The sequence below is a fragment of the Colletotrichum navitas genome (assembly GCF_030913465.1).
Source record: "Colletotrichum navitas strain CBS 125086 chromosome Unknown LY79scaffold_2, whole genome shotgun sequence".
In the NCBI taxonomy this organism is placed as follows: domain Eukaryota; kingdom Fungi; phylum Ascomycota; class Sordariomycetes; order Glomerellales; family Glomerellaceae; genus Colletotrichum; species Colletotrichum navitas.
This window is the reverse complement of record NW_026850548.1, coordinates 426,622-445,011: the sequence shown is the minus strand read 5'-3', so window position 1 is coordinate 445,011 and position 18,390 is coordinate 426,622. Positions and strand designations below refer to the sequence as shown.

Genomic DNA, 18,390 nt, shown 5'->3' with positions numbered 1-18,390 from the left:
TGCATTGAGGCGGAGTGACAGAGTGGGGAAATATGGGGCTCACTCAGTACGGAACCCCCGACCAGCCCTCGGGCTCTCCCGATAAGATAAGGTCGGCACCTCGATAGATTCAACCCGACCTAGTGCCTCGAGTCCAGTACTCAAGAATGGCCCGTGCACCCTTCGAGCGAGCGCTCTCGCCAGGGGTCCATCCCACAAAATCATTTTTGCCCTCAAATCCCAAAACCAAGAAAAGACAACCACCCACTCCGACCAGACAAGACCCCCTCCGTTGTCGCCAAATCCCCCCCAAATACCGCCAAGATGCCTCGCGAAATCGGTGATATCAAGCAGGTACGCTCAATCCAGCGGCGAAACGCTGCGTGGTGACTGTTATCTGGGAAAGATTGGCTAACAATTGACGTTTCTGTAGTTCATTGAGATTGCCCGGAGAAAGGACGCTTCCTGTATGCAGATTCCCTTAAACCCCCACTGCCACCAAAGACTCGAAAAGATGCTGCCCTCTGTCCCAAGACACGGCTGCGAAATTGTTGTGCGAACGGAAAACAAGGGATAGGACAGTCTTCTAACGCTTTCGTGATGTAGCCGCTCGCATCAAGCGCAGCAGCAAGAGCGCCCAGATCAAGTTCAAGGTTCGCTGCCAGCGCCACCTCTACACCCTTGTCCTTAAGGACTCCGACAAGGCCGAGAAGCTCAAGCAGTCCCTCCCTCCTCGTACGTGTCCCTCTGGCCTGAATCCGGTCGCCGCTCTTGGTAACCCATGGAGAGGTGTCGAATTGAAGGAAAGGATGCTAACTACGACCCAACCCAACAGAGCTCCAGATCAAGGACGTCCCCAAGAAGAACCCCAAGGGTGGCAAGGCTTCCGCATAAGCGCTCTCCAACACTGGAACTGGGAAAAGTCAAAATCGCTTCGATGGAGGAATGGAAGAGCATGAGTAGCCCATCTTATGAGGTCTATGGAATGACTTGGTGAGGGGCCATTGGCCGGTGGGTCCTTGGGAAAAATAAAGTGACGGGTTGTGTCTGTTTCCTCGGAAGAGGAGTACGGACCGTCTGTTCACACAAGACATACGGCGTCAAGGGATTATTACCTAGGCAAATTGCGGATTGAGATGGACCTGTCTACTCCTTGCTAGTCGGACATTTCGCCAATGAAGAAATCATTGAACACAACCAAAACGCAGGCCTCGCGAAACAAAACATGAAAAGTCGCGACGAAGATGCCACCCCCGGCTAGGCATGCTTACGCTTATCCAGACAGCCTCGAGCTCCATGGTGGCAAAAATACCTACATGATCCTCTGGTAATGCCAAATGTCAGTACCCGTGACAAACTCCTGAATGCCAGCCCACTCCTTGAACCCCTCGCGCTGCGCAATCGCCTTGTGCTGCTCGACCGTCGACCACCCGCAGTACATGACAAACTCCTCGAGATCCTCGACTGCCTTCTCCATCCGCCACCCGCCGCGGACGGGGTACGGCCTCGCGGCTTCCTCGACGACCCACTTCGACTCGTAGTACTTGCTGGTGAAGTCCTCCTTCTTCTCCGACCGTACACCGAAGCGTCCGACGCTAAGCACCGGCGCCGTCAACAGCGAAGGGGTCTTCCCCTCGGCCTTGCTCTCCGTCTCTGGTGCAGCGGCAGCGGGGGCTTCTGGGTCCTTGCCCTTGGACGTCGTCTCCGCGTCGGTCTCTGTCTTGCTCCCCGCCTCTGCTGCGGCGTCGCCGCCGCCCGCGTGTTCGCCGTTGGCCTGGGTCGGCTGCGCCACCGGCGTCGCAAAGATGGGCGCGTCGACGTGAAAGAACAGCACAGCTCGCGGGCCCTCGACTTGGATGTGTGGCATCAGCTTGGCCATGACATTCTGGTTCTCGGGCGACGCGATCCAATCGAGGTGCGCCTGCTGCGAGTCCCACTGCGCTGCGATGAGGATCACGCTCGGGTCCTCGACCTGCTGGAGGATGGCGGTGCCGCGGTCTACCCGGGTAGGCGGGAGTCCTGGCTGCTGGCGCAAGACCCAGGTGTCCTGGACCGTCTGGCAATAGTCCAAGAGCTCCTTGAGCTCTTCAGTCAGCGGCTCATTGAACTGGAGAAGTGCGAACTCCGTCACAGTCATCTTGGGCTGTGGGTGTGGTGGACGAGGTCGAAAAGATCTGTAGCTTGTGGCACGAGGCGACGTCGGGAATACGGAATACCGGGGCTCGCGGGGTCGAAGCTCTCTTTACCTACCTAGCTACCTAGGTACACGGGGTTCGGTACGGGCCGGAGGCTGAAAGGACAGAAACCAGGGAAGCGGTCTATTCGTACTTTTTGCTTAGAATGATGTCTCAGAAAAGAAGAATTTCACGATTTGCTGAAGACGGTATGTTTTCTGCGCACTCTAGCCTGCCGTCGGGGACTGGGAGGGTCCACTCGGCGGGGTAGGCAGTTAGGCATGCAGGTCAACGTCCTCGCACAGAACAAAGTGACGTTGCTCGCTAGACAAAGTGCAGCACAGACAGAGACAGACTTGAGGGCCACAGGGCCCCGAGACCAGGTACGAGCAGGTGAGCGGCCATTTGTTAACAGACGCGGATTGACTTTCCATGCGGCCGCATTGATCTTATCTCACTAATCGAAATCCCTTAAAAAATTAGAAATAAGCAAGCTGGAGGTCACTACCGGTAGGTAGCCAGTTGGCAAAGACTGGTACGTACGCCATCTTGACCTTAAGTTGAAGATGAATAGGCGCTCATTGGTAGTCCGTGGGACACGAGGCATCGCAGCCATGGCCAGGCAGCTCGCAATATCTCTCTTACTCGCGGGAGGGAGCCTTGAAATGGATGCCTGTCGAACAGATGTCGCGGTCCAGGAGTGAACACAGCTGATTTGACAGCTTGCGGGCTCCGGATTCCGCGGCAATGGCACGCACTATTGGCGCGGATGTAGATGGATGCATACTTACGTACACTCACGGAATGAGCACTCAACCATGACCTCAAACGGCTGGGTCAACGTAACTCGATGGCTCATCTCACTACGGACACCACACAGCCCATATGTATCTGCCAGGCGTCGGTTTGTCCCTGGCCGCCGTCCGCGGCGATCCAAGACCAGGGGAGGAGAGGCAGTGGACCCGTAGAAGCACTGCGCTTTCATCTGAGTGATCAGACAAGCTGATATTGCCCCCCCCTGTCAACCCGAGAGTACTGTGCATAATAACAGCAATAAAGCTCAGCAGACAGTGGATTTAGTGATAACACAACTATCTCTAGAGGCAAAAGGGATAGTTTTGGCCTATCCTGACCCAGAGCGCAACGTAGGAAGCAGGGTGGGTTAGACTATTCTAACCCTCCCTAGCGGAGCCATTTTGGAATTAAAAAAATCTAAGAAAACTGGATTTGAACTGGATTTGAACCTGCAGCCTTTAGGATATGAGGTTTATTGCTGTTATCGCTGTTATTGCGCATAGTACTCTCGGGTTGACAGGGGGGGGGACACTATTAGCTTGTCTGTAGACTCCTTTAATCTTGGAGCTGACAGCTTGTGTCGGTAAGGTATCGATAAGCTCTGCTTACGTGTGTTACTCATTCCGGAGCAGAGAACAATTCCCTGGCGGCAACGGTTTCTTCTATTTTTCTTATTTCTTTTCAGCAGAAACAGACTCTCCCAGGCCCGGCAGTCCGGCTACATTCGACCTAGCCGTTAGGAACTGGGCCAGTTCTCCAAATACCATGTTACGGCGGGGCAAAGCGGTGTTCATCTTCCGAGACACGGCCATGCCAGATCTTGATGTCATGCGAATGGTGTCTCGAATGGAGAGACAAGTTGGCCTCATGTGACGGCATTTCGGTTGTTCCCCTCTTCATAGTATCTGCGCGACCCAACGAAAGACTGACTACCTTGGATACGTATCTCAGTTCTCCTTTGAGGTCGTGATTCTTCACCGCCTCCAGTACCGTATCCTCTCATCGGATGCAAAATCCGCACAGATCATACGCTAGTCCTATAATAGAAGGCGGTCAACCTTCTTACATCCACTCACCCATATAACCCTAACCCTTGCCACTTAACTTGCTGCTGACGTAAATGACTCTCTGCATTTGCTACATCTAGATCCCTGTTTCTGCCAGCCCGCTTACCCCTTTCCAGCAGACCGTGACCCGTGCGGATCTTGTATTTGATGAGAGGATACGGTAGTTTGTTGCTCTGCCTGAATCATACTGTAGGCCAGCAAGGTATAGGGTAACTCCTATCGTCACCCGATTGAAGGGTGCATGAGTTTGGCTCCAATTGAGCCTGGCATCGAGGCTGTTGTTCGCGTCGGACTGCCATTGTTGGACCAGAGACACTTAGCCATCCGTTATGGGAAGCCACTCCCGTCTCGACTCCTCTCGAGGGATCAGACAAAACGGCACTGGCACTCGGCGGCATCAACGGTAATATGCTGCTGGTGACCTAGAGCTCATGATTGGATGAAAGCGTACTGTGCATGACTTGCTGGGTCAGTCTTAGCTGGCTTCAATGACTGTGGTCGGAAGCTTGAGCCACGCAGCAACTCGCCGTAAAAGCTTCCTTCTTGCAACCATGACTTCGGCATCCTCTGAAGTTGTTATCAGATACTGTTGTCCGACTCGCCGCTACTATTTAAGATTTACCGATGGGTCTTTACAATAACATGTAATGCTTGCTATGCGAGGCGGAAGCAGGATAGCACGCAGTACGTCAACATTCAATCTCGCAAGGTATCTCGCAAGCTCGTGAGGACGTCGACGAGCGATGGCAGAGACTGATGGTGCCCAAGCTCCCCGACACCACCGTCAGGGCTGAGCGACTCGTAGCACCGGAGCATGGAATCCCAAAATTGCTTCCAGATTGCGGCCGCCGTCCTTCCACCTGCAGCAGCCCCTGTCAAACCCTTGTCAATTTGCTCGGCGTTTGCCGGGAAAACGCCCATCAGAACGGGAGTGTCGTCAGGGGGGAGGGGCAATGGCCAATAGAGCCGCGCATGAACAAAGCAAGGTACGAATACATTGGGATGAAAAGGTGCAGGTTGGACAGTCCCTGACAGCCTGGCAAATGTAGAAGCAAACCTACAGAGAAATGCAACGGTACCGTATCCTCTGACTTAACTGAATAACCGCACAGACCATACGCTAGACCCCTTATAGAAAGCGGTCAATCTATCTCTACACACACCCACCCATGTAACCCTAACCCTTGCCGCCTAACTTGCTGCTGACGTAAATGACTCCCTGTATTTGCCACATCTAGATCCCTGTTTCTGCCACCACGCCAGCCCCTTTTCAGCAGCCCGCGGTCTGTGCGGTTATTCAGTTAAGTCAGAGGATACGGTAATATACCTACAGTACCACGTTAAGTTGAGCGTCCGTATGTAAAGACAAAGCAATAGGATCATAACACGGTACACCGGTCATGAGGTACTAATCTAGCGAGTCAGAGAGACAGTCGGCCTGCACCTCGAGGGCATCATTGTGTTTCTAAGAACCAAGTCCCAACAAGACCTGCAGCGCCGTAGGCATAGCACAACGCGTCGCGGCGCAGCAGCTTCTATACTGACACCCAAGCTCGAAAGGCCTAGCAGGACAACCAGGAGGTGAGATAATACGTTCCCGCCCAAGACTGACGTTGCCATCACCCGTTTGCCTGCACCGAATTCTGAATCAAGTGTCAGCTCCGCCACGTTTATTTAGGTTTGGTTCTTCCCTGTCGGTTACAAAAGAAGGAGGGGAGAGTTCACTCCAAAGTTCCACTCATCCTTGTTGGCCCCTCCGTGTCTTCCATCCGTACCAGTAAGGCACTTTTGTTATGGGATTACTCTGCAGCTGTCCGTCATGTTCCCCTCCGTCGTGTCTTACGTACGTGTACGGTACTGTTACCGTAGATAGATAGTCCTTGCTACCTAATTATCAGCCCCTCTGGTGATCGTCTTTCCTCACGTTGCCTGTGCTATAGGTGCCAGATCCGTTTCCGTGTTAAGCTCCAGCAACCACGCCGCGGAATTAATTTGCTTGTCGACAACCCCCCGGGACCTGGGAAAGCTAGATTGGCCAACTAAAAGTCTAATGTCCCGTCCTCTCGTCCTCTAATCAAAGTGCTTGTATTACTGTATTACACTGCACACCTTACCCCCAAAACGCCACCACACCCTCTCCTTCTTCTACTTCTCTCTTGCGCGCCGCTATCGTCACTCGCATTGGCCTCGCTTCTCTCTCAACACTTTTTTTTTCTCTCCCGCTTCGCTGTTCCCGCGCCGGTATTTGCGCTAGCTAACACACCCGACTTTCTCGACCTTCCACGACGGCCTATCTTGCAGCTGCAGTCTCGATTCGTTCCGCTCTTGGCACCATCCACCAATTGGCCTCTCAACACCAGCTCCTCGGTTCCTAGACGACCCTGACGGTTGGTTTGCGCCACACCTCCACGAGCTCATTCGACGACTGCGCGACGACCCCAAGGTCTCTCCTCGCGCCTGCCGATCCCTTCACCGATAAGATATCATGGCTGTTTTTGCCCCAGAAACAGAAACGCGGGATGGGGCTGACACCATCGCCGTCAATGGCGTGTCGGCCGCCTCATATGTAAACGGCAATGCCAACCTGGCCACCCGTCTCAAAACGAGTCGTAAACAGTCGAGCCCCATGATGCCTGCTTTTATGGTCTCTGCGCCCGGCAAGGTCATTGTCTTTGGAGAACATGCTGTGGTTCACCGTAAGGTACGGTTGTCCGCGACGCCCCTTTTCCTCGCTCATCCCGTCGCATGGACTGACTCGTAAAACAAACAGGCTGCTATCGCTGCTGCCATCTCTCTGCGATCATACCTCCTCGTCACCTCTCTTTCTAAATCGAGGAGAACGGTTACGCTGCGCTTCCCAGACATCGACCTGGAACACACTTGGAACATCGACGAACTGCCCTGGGAGACCTTCCAGCGCCCCGACAAGAAGAAGTACTACTACGATCTCGTGACGGAGCTTGATCCAGAACTTGTTGAAGCCATCCAGCCACACCTTGCTGAAGTATCACCGCACAAGTCCGAAGAAGTGCGCAAAGTGCACCATAACTCTGCCTCGGCCTTCCTCTACATCTTCCTCTCCTTGGGTTCCCAGTCGTTTACAGGATGCCTCTACACCTTGAGATCAACCATTCCTATTGGCGCCGGCCTAGGTAGCAGCGCATCAATCGCTGTTTGTTTAGCGGCAGCTCTTCTTCTGCAGCTGCGCACGCTATCCGGCCCACACCCAGATCAACCTCCTGATGAAGCACGATTGCAAGTGGAGAGAATCAACAGATGGGCCTTTGTTTGCGAGATGTGTATACACGGCAACCCTTCCGGCGTTGACAATACCGTAGCAACGCAGGGCAAAGCTGTCGTCTTCCAACGGACGGATTACAACAAGCCACCTGCGGTACGGCCACTTTGGGATTTTCCCGAACTGCCCCTTCTTCTCGTCGACACGAAGCAGGCCAAGTCAACGGCATTCGAAGTCGCCAAGGTCGCTAAGCTCAAGAAGACGCATCCCGAGCTTGTTGGCTGTATTCTAGACGCCATCGACAAGGTTACTAATGCGGCAGATAAGCTCATTGGTGATGAGGAGTTCGATAACGAGGAGGCTGAAAGTCTGCGCAAGGTTGGAGAGCTCATGAGCATCAACCACGGCTTGCTGGCCTCTTTGGGAGTGTCGCATCCGCGTCTCGAGCGGATACGAGAGTTAGTGGACCACGAAGGCATTGGTTGGACTAAGTTGACCGGCGCTGGCGGCGGCGGTTGCTCCATCACACTGATTAAGCCCGATGTGGAGAAGGAGAAGCTTCTGAAACTAGAGACCCAACTGGCGGACGAGGGCTACGAAAAGTTCGAGACGACCCTGGGTGGTGATGGTGTTGGTGTGCTCTGGCCAGCCGTGCTCAAGAATGGAATGGACGAGGACAATGACGGAGGTATGGAAATTGACCAGGAGAGCTTTCTGAACGCCGACGGAAATGAAGGCGTCGAAAAACTGGTTGGCGTCCACGGAGGGGCAGGGGAGCGCGAGGGGTGGAAGTTCTGGAGAGTTGAGAGCCGATAGTCAACGTGGTGACGCTCGCTTGGTCTGCTTCTAATAACACTACTGTGCTCTACCAGATTTGCCAGGGCGCAAATTTGGGCAGGATCTTTTTTAACTTTACATTTTATTGCCGGACGACATGATAATGGCGCTGAGGGTGGGGACAGGAACATTTAGCAGGCCACGGTCCATATGTGTAGTTTGGATTAGTTTTTTTTTTGTATCGTACACCTAGATCTTAGAAGCCTACCTAACAACGGTGCTTGAACTTATGCCGTGTAGGTTAAATCGAAACTGGATTGTTTGATAGTTGTGTGTTGGGCATTCGTTCGTATTGTTTATTACATACACCTAGATGTTCAAGAATGAATGAATGCCTTGCCTTGGTCAGGCCTGGGTGGCTGTACCTACTACCTAAGGCAAGGTAAGGGAGGTAGTCCAGGAGCTAGCTGTCTGTGGTGGGGTACTGCGGCTGTAGGCGTAACGTTTCCCATAGTCAGACCAGACCTCGCCGAATCATCCAACCCCGCCATCGATTCAAACCGGCCGCAGACATGCCCGCCAAATCCAAGGTCAGCTCCAAAGCCAAGGAAGCTGAGGGCAAGAGTGAGTTTTTAGCAATTACTCAATCAATCGCTGCTTCTTGCAGCGTCTCTTGGCCTTTGCGCGGCTCGAAAATGCCGAGGCTAGCCTTTCCTTTCCCCTGTATGTGCTAACCTGGCTTTGCTGAAAACAGGCAAGCAAACACAACCTGCTGCCCAGGCCCCGGAGCCCCCAAAGACGGTCAACGAGCGCTCCCTTCAACGTTACTACCAGACGAACCCTCACGAACGGAAACGGGAGGAAGCTGGTGGCCTGCATAGCCTCACACCTGCCGAACGACAGTCGTGGGTCAACGCAACTCTGGTACGCCGCGTAGCGAATAAGGACATCTACCTCACCAACAAGGCGGAGCGCGAATTCTGGAAGCAGGCCAACCGCGAGAGCCCGCCGATCCGCCGCCTCGACCGGCACAAGACCGAGAAGGGTGCCGCTGTCGTCTACGACTGGGGTAAAGACAAGAACGGCCGCGACGTCGGAGAATACTCGCTCGAGCAGTTCGCCGCTCGGGCCGCGAAACAGGCACAGCTCACAGCGCTCGGGGTCCTGCACCGGCGTTTCCTCCAACGGAGGGAGTTTGCGAGGAACGGTGTGACGGACGCGACAACGGGAGAGGTCACGCACATCACCCAGGAGGACATCCAGGAGGAGACGCAGAGACGACGAGAGATGTCGGCTATCAGGAAAGAGCTTTACGGTGACAAGATGGGCCCTTATGCGACGGACCCGGAGTGGGACGACGTCGTGCCCATTCCCGCCGACGAGCCCGAGGGTGCACTGGCTACTATCGCTTACCCGGAGGATTACGCTGAGGGTAAATAATTCAAACCTACTTGTGTCTCGGACAGTGGCATGCATTCGGGGCCTCGTTTTCACTGACACACTGTGCGTTTTCCCAGTCATGAGCTACCTCCGCGCCGTCATGGTGGCCGAAGAGTACACCCCACGGTGCCTTCGGCTGACAGAGCACGTCATTTCCATGAACCCGGCGCACTACACAGTTTGGCTGTACCGCTTCAAAATAGTTGAGACCCTCAACATCCCGCTCGCCGATGAGATCGAGTGGCTGAACGCCGTCTCTCTCGAGCACATCAAGAATTACCAGATCTGGCACCATCGACAGCTGCTGCTTGACCACCACTACGAGGCCATCAAGGCGACGCCAGATGAGGTCAAGCGCTTTGCCCGGTCCGAGGTCGAGTTCCTCACGCGCATGCTCGAGGAGGACACTAAGAACTACCATGTATGGAGCTATCGGCAATACCTCGTGCGAAAGCTGGGGTTGTGGAACCTGTCAGAGCTGCTGTCGACGCAGAACTGGATCGAGGAGGACGTGCGCAATAACTCGGCCTGGTCGCACCGCTTCTTCCTTGTCTTCAACGACCCGGCCGCCTCCACCAAGGGCTCGCACGCGACGGAGCCCGACCCAAAGGTTCCCGCCGACGTTATCGACCGCGAGGTAAAGTACGCTGAGGAGAAGACGCTCCTGGCGCCGCAGAACCAGGCCGCCTGGAACTACCTGCGCGGTGTGCTGGTCAAGGGCGGGCGCAAGCTCGAGACGGCTGAGGCGTTTGCAGCACAGTTCGTTAAGGGCGTTGGCGAGGGCGACGACAAGGAGGAGGTGCGCAGCAGCCACGCGCTAGACTTCCTGGCAGAGGTGCTTGCGGAAAAGGGACAAAAGGCCGAGGCGGTAAAGTACCTCGACCGGCTGGCGGAGAAGTGGGATCCCGTGAGGGCAGGGTACTGGAAATATAGAAAGCAGCAGCTGGAGTAGTCCATTGTAGCAAACAATGTGCCTTGAGGTATTTCTTATTTTGATCTGTCCCGACTTTGAACGTCCACCGTAGTGTGGTTCGATAAGATTGATGGTACCTTGTCCATTCATTTACATCATGTCAGTGCCACGCCAATACCGTCAGGAGCCCGGCCCCAGAGCGTGGCATCTCTTCATACTCATTTCTCGGTTCTGTGGATGATCGGTCAGGACGCCGGAAGTGCAAATCGATGAGATGAGGCAAGCAACCATACCTTCTAATTCGTTTCTCAGAAGCAAACCCAACACCAGTGATGTCGCTTGCAATTTTATACCTACTCTCGTTCGGGAATCTCGACGCCTCACAACGCGCGGAAGTTTTGGCTCATGATCAACCACCGCCTAGCGCCTCTCGGCGGGTTCTTGCCAAACGTATCCCAGTTCGGCACCAGCACAAAGACCTCGTTGAACGTCTTGGCCGGCGCGTCGCGGCCCTTGCCGTAGTAGATGCGGCCGGTGACCTGCGCGGCGATGCTGCACTTGGCGCCCTTCTCGTCACCGCGCTGCAGATGCTCGGGACAGCCGAGCGAGAAGTCGTTATTGACGACATGGGCGTCGAGCGCCTCGATCTCGTAGCGCACGTCAGCGCCTTGGGTATCGAGGAGGGCAATGTACTCGTCGGGCCCGCCCTGCAGGACGGCGCCGTTGATGGAGATGTCGGGTGGCGAGGGGTATTTGGAGCAGGTTGTCGTGTAGAAGTTTGAGAGGGTGCCGGCGGGCTTGCGGCGGTTAAGGGCTTCGTAGTAGGCGTCGGCGAAGTTTGAGGCCGCTTGAGTCTGTGAGTTGAGGATTGAGAGGGATAGGGGGTTGAAGGGGGAGCGTACCGTCAGCTGACGCTCTCATTTCTGTTTCGCGGGAGGGAAGCGACATGATTGCAGTTGTTTTTTCTGGGTACTAAGTCGCAGATTCGCGTGGATGAGGTAAGTCATGGTAATGTTTATTTGGTGATGTTGTCGCAAAGTACTCGGGCAATAAGTTTGGCGGGGCAGCATGGACCCTCGGCGGATAAGAGCTCTGTACCGTTATCGGAGAATAAATTAGTACGGTATCCTTAGCCTGAACAGCATTACCAGAACACCACTCCAAGCTCGACATATCGCGTAATTTTGAAGTCTCCTTCAACTGCATGCTCTCCAAACGGCGGACGCAATCCTCCCACGCTCAATGAGACCAGCGAGAGTACCCACAGTTTCGGCCTTCCGCAGCCGTCGCTATGCCCCGGCACTACGACCAACCTGGTCTTGTCCTTCATGCAGCCATGGCCAGACATCGGGTCGCCGGTTCATGAGCTCTGACAGCAAGAGCGATAAGCCGTACTACGTGACGACGCCGATTTTTTACGTCAATGCATGTATGTGAAGCTGTGCTTGCATCTCAATGCCACATACCGGGACTAATTGATATCATTGTAGCGCCGCATGTCGGCCACATGTACTCGATGCTCCTCGGCGACGTCCTGAAGCGCTGGCAAGTTCTCAAGGGCCGGCCTGCGATCCTCTGCACCGGCACAGACGAACACGGCTCCAAGGTACAACAAGCGGCTGCGCGTCAGGGTGTGGCGCCCAAGGATTTCTGCGACACAACGGCCGAAAAGTTCCGGGACCTGGCGCGCGCGATTGGCATGGACAACGACCACTTCATCCGCACGACAGACCCGGACCACAAGGAGGCGGTACAGCACTTCTGGCATCTTCTTAAGGAAAAGGGTTACATCTACGAGGCCAAGCATGAGGGATGGTACTGCATCAGCGACGAGTGCTTTTACGCGGCCAACGAGATCGAGCGCAAAGTTGTGCCGCAGACGGGAAGAACGGTGATGGCTTCAATCGAGTCCGGGAACGAGGTCGAGTGGATCGAGGAGAAGAACTATCACTTCCGCATGACAGCGTTGAAGGACAGACTGTTGGCGTTTTACGCGGCGAACCCTGACTGGATCGTGCCGAGGGCGCGTATGAATGAGGTCGTCGCGTGGGTGTCGAACAATCTTGAAGACCTCTCCATCTCGCGGCCGGTACAGAGGCTGGACTGGGGCGTGCGCGTCCCCGACGACCCAAGCCAGACCGTTTACGTGTGGGTAGACGCACTCATCAATTACCTCACCAAGGCGGGCTTCCCCGGGTGGCAGCCGGGTCGTGAGCACGAGGGCGGGTGGCCCGTAGACGTGCATGTTATCGGCAAGGACATTGTGCGGTTCCACGGCGTGTACTGGCCGGCGTTGCTCATGGCGCTGGATCTTCCGCTTCCCAAGCAGCTGCTGACCCACGCGCACTGGACGCTGGGCAAGAAGAAGATGTCCAAGTCGCTCGGAAACGTCGTGAACCCTTTCTTCGCGATCGACCGCTGGGGGCTGGATGCGATACGATACTTCATGATGCGCGACGGGGGCATCGAGAAAGATGCCGACTACGAGAATTCACTTGTCTTGGCGAGGTATCAGAAGGACCTGCAGGCAACTTTGGGCAACTTGCTGAACCGTGTCGCAAAGAGCAAGGTGTGGAAGCTTAGAGATTCTGTGGCATGGGCGGATCAGAATGGCGCATCCATGGGACGCACCGTCAATGGGAGCGATGCGCTAAAGGCGACAGTTGATGGGATGGCGGCGACCATGTCGAAGCACATGGACGAGCTGAAGCCCAATGCCGCTATTCGCAGCGTGCTGAGTGTTCTCGAGGAGGTGAGAAGAACCACATGGATTTCCCCTATGGGCTGAACTGACTCGACAACTTAGGCGAACAAGTACATTAGTAAGACGGCGCCGTGGAACCTGGTCAAGTCGACCAAGGCCACGGATCAGGCCGCGCTGCACGAGATCATCTACCATGCCTCGGAGGCTGTTAGGTGCGCGGGGATTCTACTTCAGCCCATCATGCCAGCTAAGATGGGCGCAATGCTGGACATTGTCGGCGTTCAAGTCGACAAGCGCGGGTTTGACCACGCAGTGTTTGGCGCGGATCTGACGTACGGCGCACCGGTGATTGACCCAGGACCGCCTGGGGAGTGGGACAGCCTCTTCCCGCCGCCAGCTTCTAAGAAGTGAGCTTGAGGTTTGGGTATCAATAGTCGCGATGACGAATGTACTTTTTTATGTCTGTATATCTGTAATTTACCAAAAACAGGAGCTCTTTATAAGATTGTATGTAGTACTGTGCAACATCAAAGTGGCAACATCACAAGAGCCGATTACAGAGTTCGGATGACATTTCGGGGTGACCCTGCTCAAGATAAAAACCCATGAGGTGACATCTCCAGTGTTATTTGGTGTCACGGTCTGATGGCATTTCCGAAGACCGGTTCACAATCGTATTTCCTGGACAAGAGGTTGTTCGTTTATACTAGTTTCCTGGAAAACCAACGAGTCACTGCAGTAGCTCGCGGCAGCTTGCAGCTGAGCCCCTGTAGAGTTCTCCACACCACTTGTCAACGGCGCCCTTTGCTTGACGACAGCGAAGTCACTTTGCTGCAAACCGTAACGTGTTAATATATGTTGCCTCCCTGAACATATCAGAAGTTTCCAAGAAGTTGGTTGTCTCTATCTACATTCTTTCAATTCACACTAGTCTTTGGGGGTTTCTGGGTAAATTTTCACACCTAATACAATCATGGGTTCGCTCTCCTCAAATGCCGAGAAGCCATGGATCGAGACACCCTGCATAAGATCGGCAGCCCTATCTCGCATAGCAGGATGGTGAGTCTTCAGCCTACCTCATAGCAAGGACCACGCTAACACACTCTCAGTAACATCTACCTCAAGCTCGAGAACCTCCAGCCGTCAGGATCGTTCAAGTCGCGCGGGGTCGGGAATTTGATGGCCCGCGCTGCGGAAGCCGCCCCGGAGGCAGCAGACGCCCACTTCTACTGCTCGTCCGGCGGCAACGCCGGCCTCGCGTGCGCAACCTCGGCCATCGCGCTCAAGCGCAAGGCCACCATCGTTGTGCCCAAGACGACGTCGCCTCTCATGATCTCAAAGCTCAAGCTCCTGGGCGCGGACTGTGTCCAGGTCGGTGAGAACTGGGCCGAGGCGGACCGACACCTCCGTGAAGTGTTGCTGGCAAATGACCCGGCCGGCGTATATGTGCCGCCCTTCGACCACCTACATATCTGGGACGGCGCATCCACCATCATTGACGAGGTGGCCTCACAACTTGGACGCCGCGAGATCAACGGCATTGTGTGTTCTGTCGGCGGTGGTGGCCTGCTCGCTGGTCTCAGCCAGGGTATTTCCCAGTACCACTGGATCAACCGGCCTGTGCCGAGGCTGCTGGCGGTCGAAACCGTTGGCGCGGACAGCCTAAACGCCAGCGTGCGTGCCGGAGAACACGTCACGCTCCTGGGCATCACATCCATTGCGGGCTCGCTCGGCGCGGTTCGTGTCGCGAATAAGGCGTGGGAACTTGTGCGGGATTTCCCCGAACGGCACAAAAGTGTGACGGTCACTGACGCAGAGGCGGCCATGGCTTGTGTGCGTTTCGTTGACGACGCCCGGTTGGTAGTTGAGGTCGCTTGCGGAGCAACGATTGCGACTGTGTATAACGGCACTCTGCGTAAGCAGCTGGGCCACTTCATGTCGGACAAGGAGTGGGCGGAGATGAACATCGTCCTCATTGTTTGCGGGGGGTCAAATGTGACCATGGAAATTTTAGACGGATACCGTGCCACGTACGGCATCGCCGTGTGAATGGTATATATGTATAACCAATGAACTGGGTAGCTACGCAGTTGATCATATGCTTGTAGATTAAAGGCGACGCCAGAGGGGCGTATGACCTCTATAGACGAAATGGGGCTAAGACAGGTTGTTAGGTGTGTTCATGTAACGCCCCTCAGTTTACTGTTTAATCCAGGGAGTTGATTCTACGGATGAAGGCTGGGTTCATGAACACAAACGAATTTACGCACAACGAACAGATACTGGGTTTCTGACCATAAATAGAGATTCGTATATATCAAAAGGGAAATAAAAGGGAGAAACCCCTAACCTTCTCCTCCTGCCTGATTAATAGACATTTTCCGTTACTTTAAAAGAAACTTGCTCATCGAAGTCGTGTGCGTACGTACGTACAAGCACAATCCGGGCGTGGACGGTGGACCTAGTAGAACCTTATTCCAAGCGACCTCTTCACCAATTCTTTGGTGGGTGCAATGTTTAACGTCTTGCACGGGATGTTTACTTATTGATAGCTCTTGAGAAATATCCTGCTATCGGCGAGGCGCTGCATAGTGCAGCCAGCGTGATGGCTTGAACAAAATGAAAGATGGATAGTATCAAAATGGAGGATGTGTTTCATAACAACCGCTAGTCAAGGTGCCAGAGTGGTTAATGGGCTGCCCTGCTACCAACCTTTGGTTCCAGTTTAGGCAGTGGCTTCGGTCGCGCAGGTTCGAATCCTGTCCTTGACGGTTTGTTTTTGCCATTTTAGCTCTGCTAATCTACCACCTAATTAATCTAGTGCACTTGTTATTCCTTGATATTTACTACTTGTTGTAGTGGTAAGTAAGTATCCGTAGGCCTGTTGTAAAAGGAAACTGTTGCATGTTGCAGGAAGTGTGTAGATGTGGGGCGTGGAAGGGTAGAGAGACAACCACGGACAGCTGTTGCTACCTCAGTGCTAGAAAAACATAACTAAGATAATACCAAATGACTCACTCCAACCACTCGCTCTCTGTGGCCTCACAAAAGACTGCCTGCGACGAGAGAGAAAAAAGTAACACCGTCAACGACAAGATTCGAACTTGCGCGACCGAAGCCACTGCCTAAACTGTAGGGACCAGATCCGAGGACCGAGAATCCGTAGCAGGGCAGCCCATTAACCACTCTGGCACGTTGACATCCACTCAGTTAGAGCTGTTGTGCAACCGAGCAGAATCAACTCCACACTTGACCGTTGTTTGTCTGTGACGCACTTCCTCTTTGGGACGCCGGCAGGAGAGAGCGCGGAGCTGCAAGCGGGCCAGACTGGCGAGGTCTTGGTGTTTGCTTTTAGGCTCCCAGAGTTGAAGTGGAGTTTTACGAATATAGTTATTACAGATTATGCAAGCACACAATGAGGCTGAACGAACATTCAGGCATGTCATCCACTCCTGCTTGTGTCAAGTCCAAACCACAAGACATCTTGAAAGCCAGTATTTACTTACACGTAAAGAGCAGCCATTGCGACGCCGCGGGTGACTCTGGTCCCATATGAGGCGAGACATGTAGAGCGGTATCATGAGTGGATGAGCGACCCAGTCAGCAAACCCCCCAGCTATTCCCTCCTTTCATTTATGACGGCTTCGGTGAAGATGGAGGATGCAACGAGCTAACTCCACTCATTGCTCGATATAGGACATTCAAGAAGCCACGGCCTCAGAACCGTTAACACTCGAGGAGGAGTACGAGAACCAGCAGTCGTGGCGGACATCGCACGACAAGCTCACCTTCATCATCTGCCATCCGCTGCCTGCATCATCCGAGACGAAGCTCGAAGTGGTACAGGCTGGGGAAATTGACGCCCCGGGGCAAATGATTGGCGACATCAATTTCTTCATTTACCCCAATGACGACGATGGCGATGACGATGAGGCAACCCAGGCCGCGGCTGAGAGCTCGTACGTCGGCGAGGTGGATGTTATGATTGCGTCTAAGGATCATCGCGGAAAGGGCATTGGACACGCCGCGGTGACGACACTCCTGACCTACGTACACCGCAACAGGGAGCGCATTATTGCCGAGTACGTTGAGGGCGAGGGTAAGTCTGGCGAGGGGAAGGCACCCGAGCTTAAGGGCTTGATGGTCAAGATCAAGGAGACCAATGCGGCGAGCATCGCGCTGTTCAGGCGGTTGGGCTTCGTACAGAAGGGAGATGTGAATTACTTTGGAGAAATTCAGATGGTCATGGAGGACCTGGGACAGTTTGTGGCGTCTTCTGCTGGCGTCAAGGCCGCCGAGGAGTATAGCGAGGTCGTGTATTCTAGATGACCAAGCATCGTAAATGACATAACGAGAAGCCTTGGCAGTACCGATCAATCCATGCCATTATCCTTTACGCATCCCACTTAACAACTTGACCAATATTATTATTTCCTTGACTGGTGAAATTCATTATATCTGTCTCATGCGGCGACAACGCCTTGTTCTGACAGCCAATTCTCTACTTTACCAATCGATACTTCCAGTAGAACACAAGATTGCTAACGCCAGTCAACGGGAACTTTCTATGCCATACACGCTCTTTCTTTAAGGGTCAGGTAATTAGATACTCTTTCCCTCCTTTTAATCTACTGGCATACCCCCTAGACTGCAGATACCTCATGAGTAATATTAGAGGGATACTCCTTCCCCAACCATCTCATACATAATCGTTAGCTTATCTCTCACCATAACAACCACCTTCCTAGCTTGCTACTCGAAGATCGGGGCTGGCTTCTTTCTACAGGCAGGCGAACAAGATATCACTACGTGCTGGCCTCAGACGACTGAACTGCAAAACACCCCGATTCCTTTCTCAATATTTGGCTTTAGGATCAGATTGCTATCACGTCTCAGTCCGGCTATCTCCGTGCGCTCTTAGGAAGAGCCCTCGGTTTCGGGACTTCTTCTCGCGACCGCAAATACCTTTCCAGGTCGGTCGTTCTTCCCTATAAAAAACTGCGAAAAAGGGTCCTACAGTAGAAACGACTTTGTGCCACAGGTTCCTTTTTTATCTTTGACAGGCAGAAAAGCCGTATTTCTAACTTTCCTCATGCCACCAAGTTATTATACACCAAGACAAAGCACCGGTTAACGGAAAAGGGCATTTGTCCTTCATAGCCACGCAAAAGTTACACCAAACAAACACCAAGGCCTTTTCTGCCACTTAAGCTGATGCTTTTCTCAAGGCCCATGAATAAAGGATAGCTTCATTCGACAACATAACAAGACTATCTACTATTCGCTACATTAAACCCCAAGAC

At 53.8% G+C, this 18,390-nt stretch overlaps 8 protein-coding genes and 2 non-coding genes across 10 annotated transcripts; 7 read left to right on the top strand and 3 right to left on the bottom strand.

The window, feature by feature from the left end:
* Window positions 1-22: 22 nt before the first annotated feature.
* Window positions 23-1,178, top strand: LY79DRAFT_535058 (ribosomal L38e family protein). The gene is made up of 4 exons (XM_060556488.1): window positions 23-333; window positions 413-446; window positions 586-714; window positions 815-1,178. Exons 1-4 carry the CDS (start codon window positions 304-306, stop codon window positions 871-873), a joined length of 252 nt encoding a protein of 83 aa, XP_060420019.1. The 5' UTR covers window positions 23-303; the 3' UTR covers window positions 874-1,178.
* Window positions 1,179-2,538, bottom strand: LY79DRAFT_535057 (uncharacterized protein). Its single transcript, XM_060556487.1, has one exon. The coding sequence runs from the start codon at window positions 2,114-2,116 to the stop codon at window positions 1,292-1,294; it is 825 nt and encodes a 274-aa protein (XP_060420018.1). The 5' UTR covers window positions 2,117-2,538; the 3' UTR covers window positions 1,179-1,291.
* Window positions 2,539-6,500: 3,962 nt separating this feature from the next.
* LY79DRAFT_504669 (mevalonate kinase) lies at window positions 6,501-8,069 on the top strand (the record flags this gene model as incomplete). The annotated part of the gene is made up of 2 exons (XM_060553531.1): window positions 6,501-6,716; window positions 6,786-8,069. 2 exons carry the CDS (start codon window positions 6,501-6,503, stop codon window positions 8,067-8,069), a joined length of 1,500 nt encoding a protein of 499 aa, XP_060420017.1.
* Window positions 8,070-8,538: 469 nt separating this feature from the next.
* On the top strand, window positions 8,539-10,422 carry LY79DRAFT_622085 (prenyltransferase alpha subunit; the record flags this gene model as incomplete). Its single annotated transcript, XM_060562066.1, has 3 exons — window positions 8,539-8,654; window positions 8,785-9,462; window positions 9,548-10,422. Exons 1-3 carry the CDS (start codon window positions 8,603-8,605, stop codon window positions 10,420-10,422), a joined length of 1,605 nt encoding a protein of 534 aa, XP_060420016.1. The 5' UTR covers window positions 8,539-8,602.
* On the bottom strand, window positions 10,421-11,520 carry LY79DRAFT_535041 (nuclear transport factor 2 domain-containing protein). The gene is made up of 3 exons (XM_060556486.1): window positions 11,286-11,520; window positions 10,677-11,230; window positions 10,421-10,614 (listed from the first exon to the last, which is right to left on the bottom strand). Exons 1-2 carry the CDS (start codon window positions 11,329-11,331, stop codon window positions 10,764-10,766), a joined length of 513 nt encoding a protein of 170 aa, XP_060420015.1. The 5' UTR covers window positions 11,332-11,520; the 3' UTR covers window positions 10,421-10,614; window positions 10,677-10,763.
* Window positions 11,521-11,745: 225 nt separating this feature from the next.
* Window positions 11,746-13,498, top strand: LY79DRAFT_665105 (tRNA synthetase class I; the record flags this gene model as incomplete). Its single annotated transcript, XM_060563009.1, has 3 exons — window positions 11,746-11,812; window positions 11,874-13,135; window positions 13,190-13,498. 3 exons carry the CDS (start codon window positions 11,746-11,748, stop codon window positions 13,496-13,498), a joined length of 1,638 nt encoding a protein of 545 aa, XP_060420014.1.
* A 562-nt stretch (window positions 13,499-14,060) lies between these two features.
* LY79DRAFT_586163 (pyridoxal-phosphate dependent enzyme) lies at window positions 14,061-15,136 on the top strand (the record flags this gene model as incomplete). The annotated part of the gene is made up of 2 exons (XM_060560592.1): window positions 14,061-14,146; window positions 14,197-15,136. 2 exons carry the CDS (start codon window positions 14,061-14,063, stop codon window positions 15,134-15,136), a joined length of 1,026 nt encoding a protein of 341 aa, XP_060420013.1.
* A 621-nt stretch (window positions 15,137-15,757) lies between these two features.
* Window positions 15,758-15,858, top strand: LY79DRAFT_t23. Its single transcript has one exon. It is a non-coding gene; the product is annotated as a tRNA-Ser (tRNA).
* A 312-nt stretch (window positions 15,859-16,170) lies between these two features.
* On the bottom strand, window positions 16,171-16,287 carry LY79DRAFT_t15. The gene has a single exon. It is a non-coding gene; the product is annotated as a tRNA-Ser (tRNA).
* LY79DRAFT_655198 (N-acetyltransferase) lies at window positions 16,204-17,470 on the top strand. The gene is made up of 3 exons (XM_060562663.1): window positions 16,204-16,524; window positions 16,607-16,686; window positions 16,784-17,470. Exons 1-3 carry the CDS (start codon window positions 16,503-16,505, stop codon window positions 17,414-17,416), a joined length of 735 nt encoding a protein of 244 aa, XP_060420012.1. The 5' UTR covers window positions 16,204-16,502; the 3' UTR covers window positions 17,417-17,470.
* Window positions 17,471-18,390: the final 920 nt, after the last annotated feature.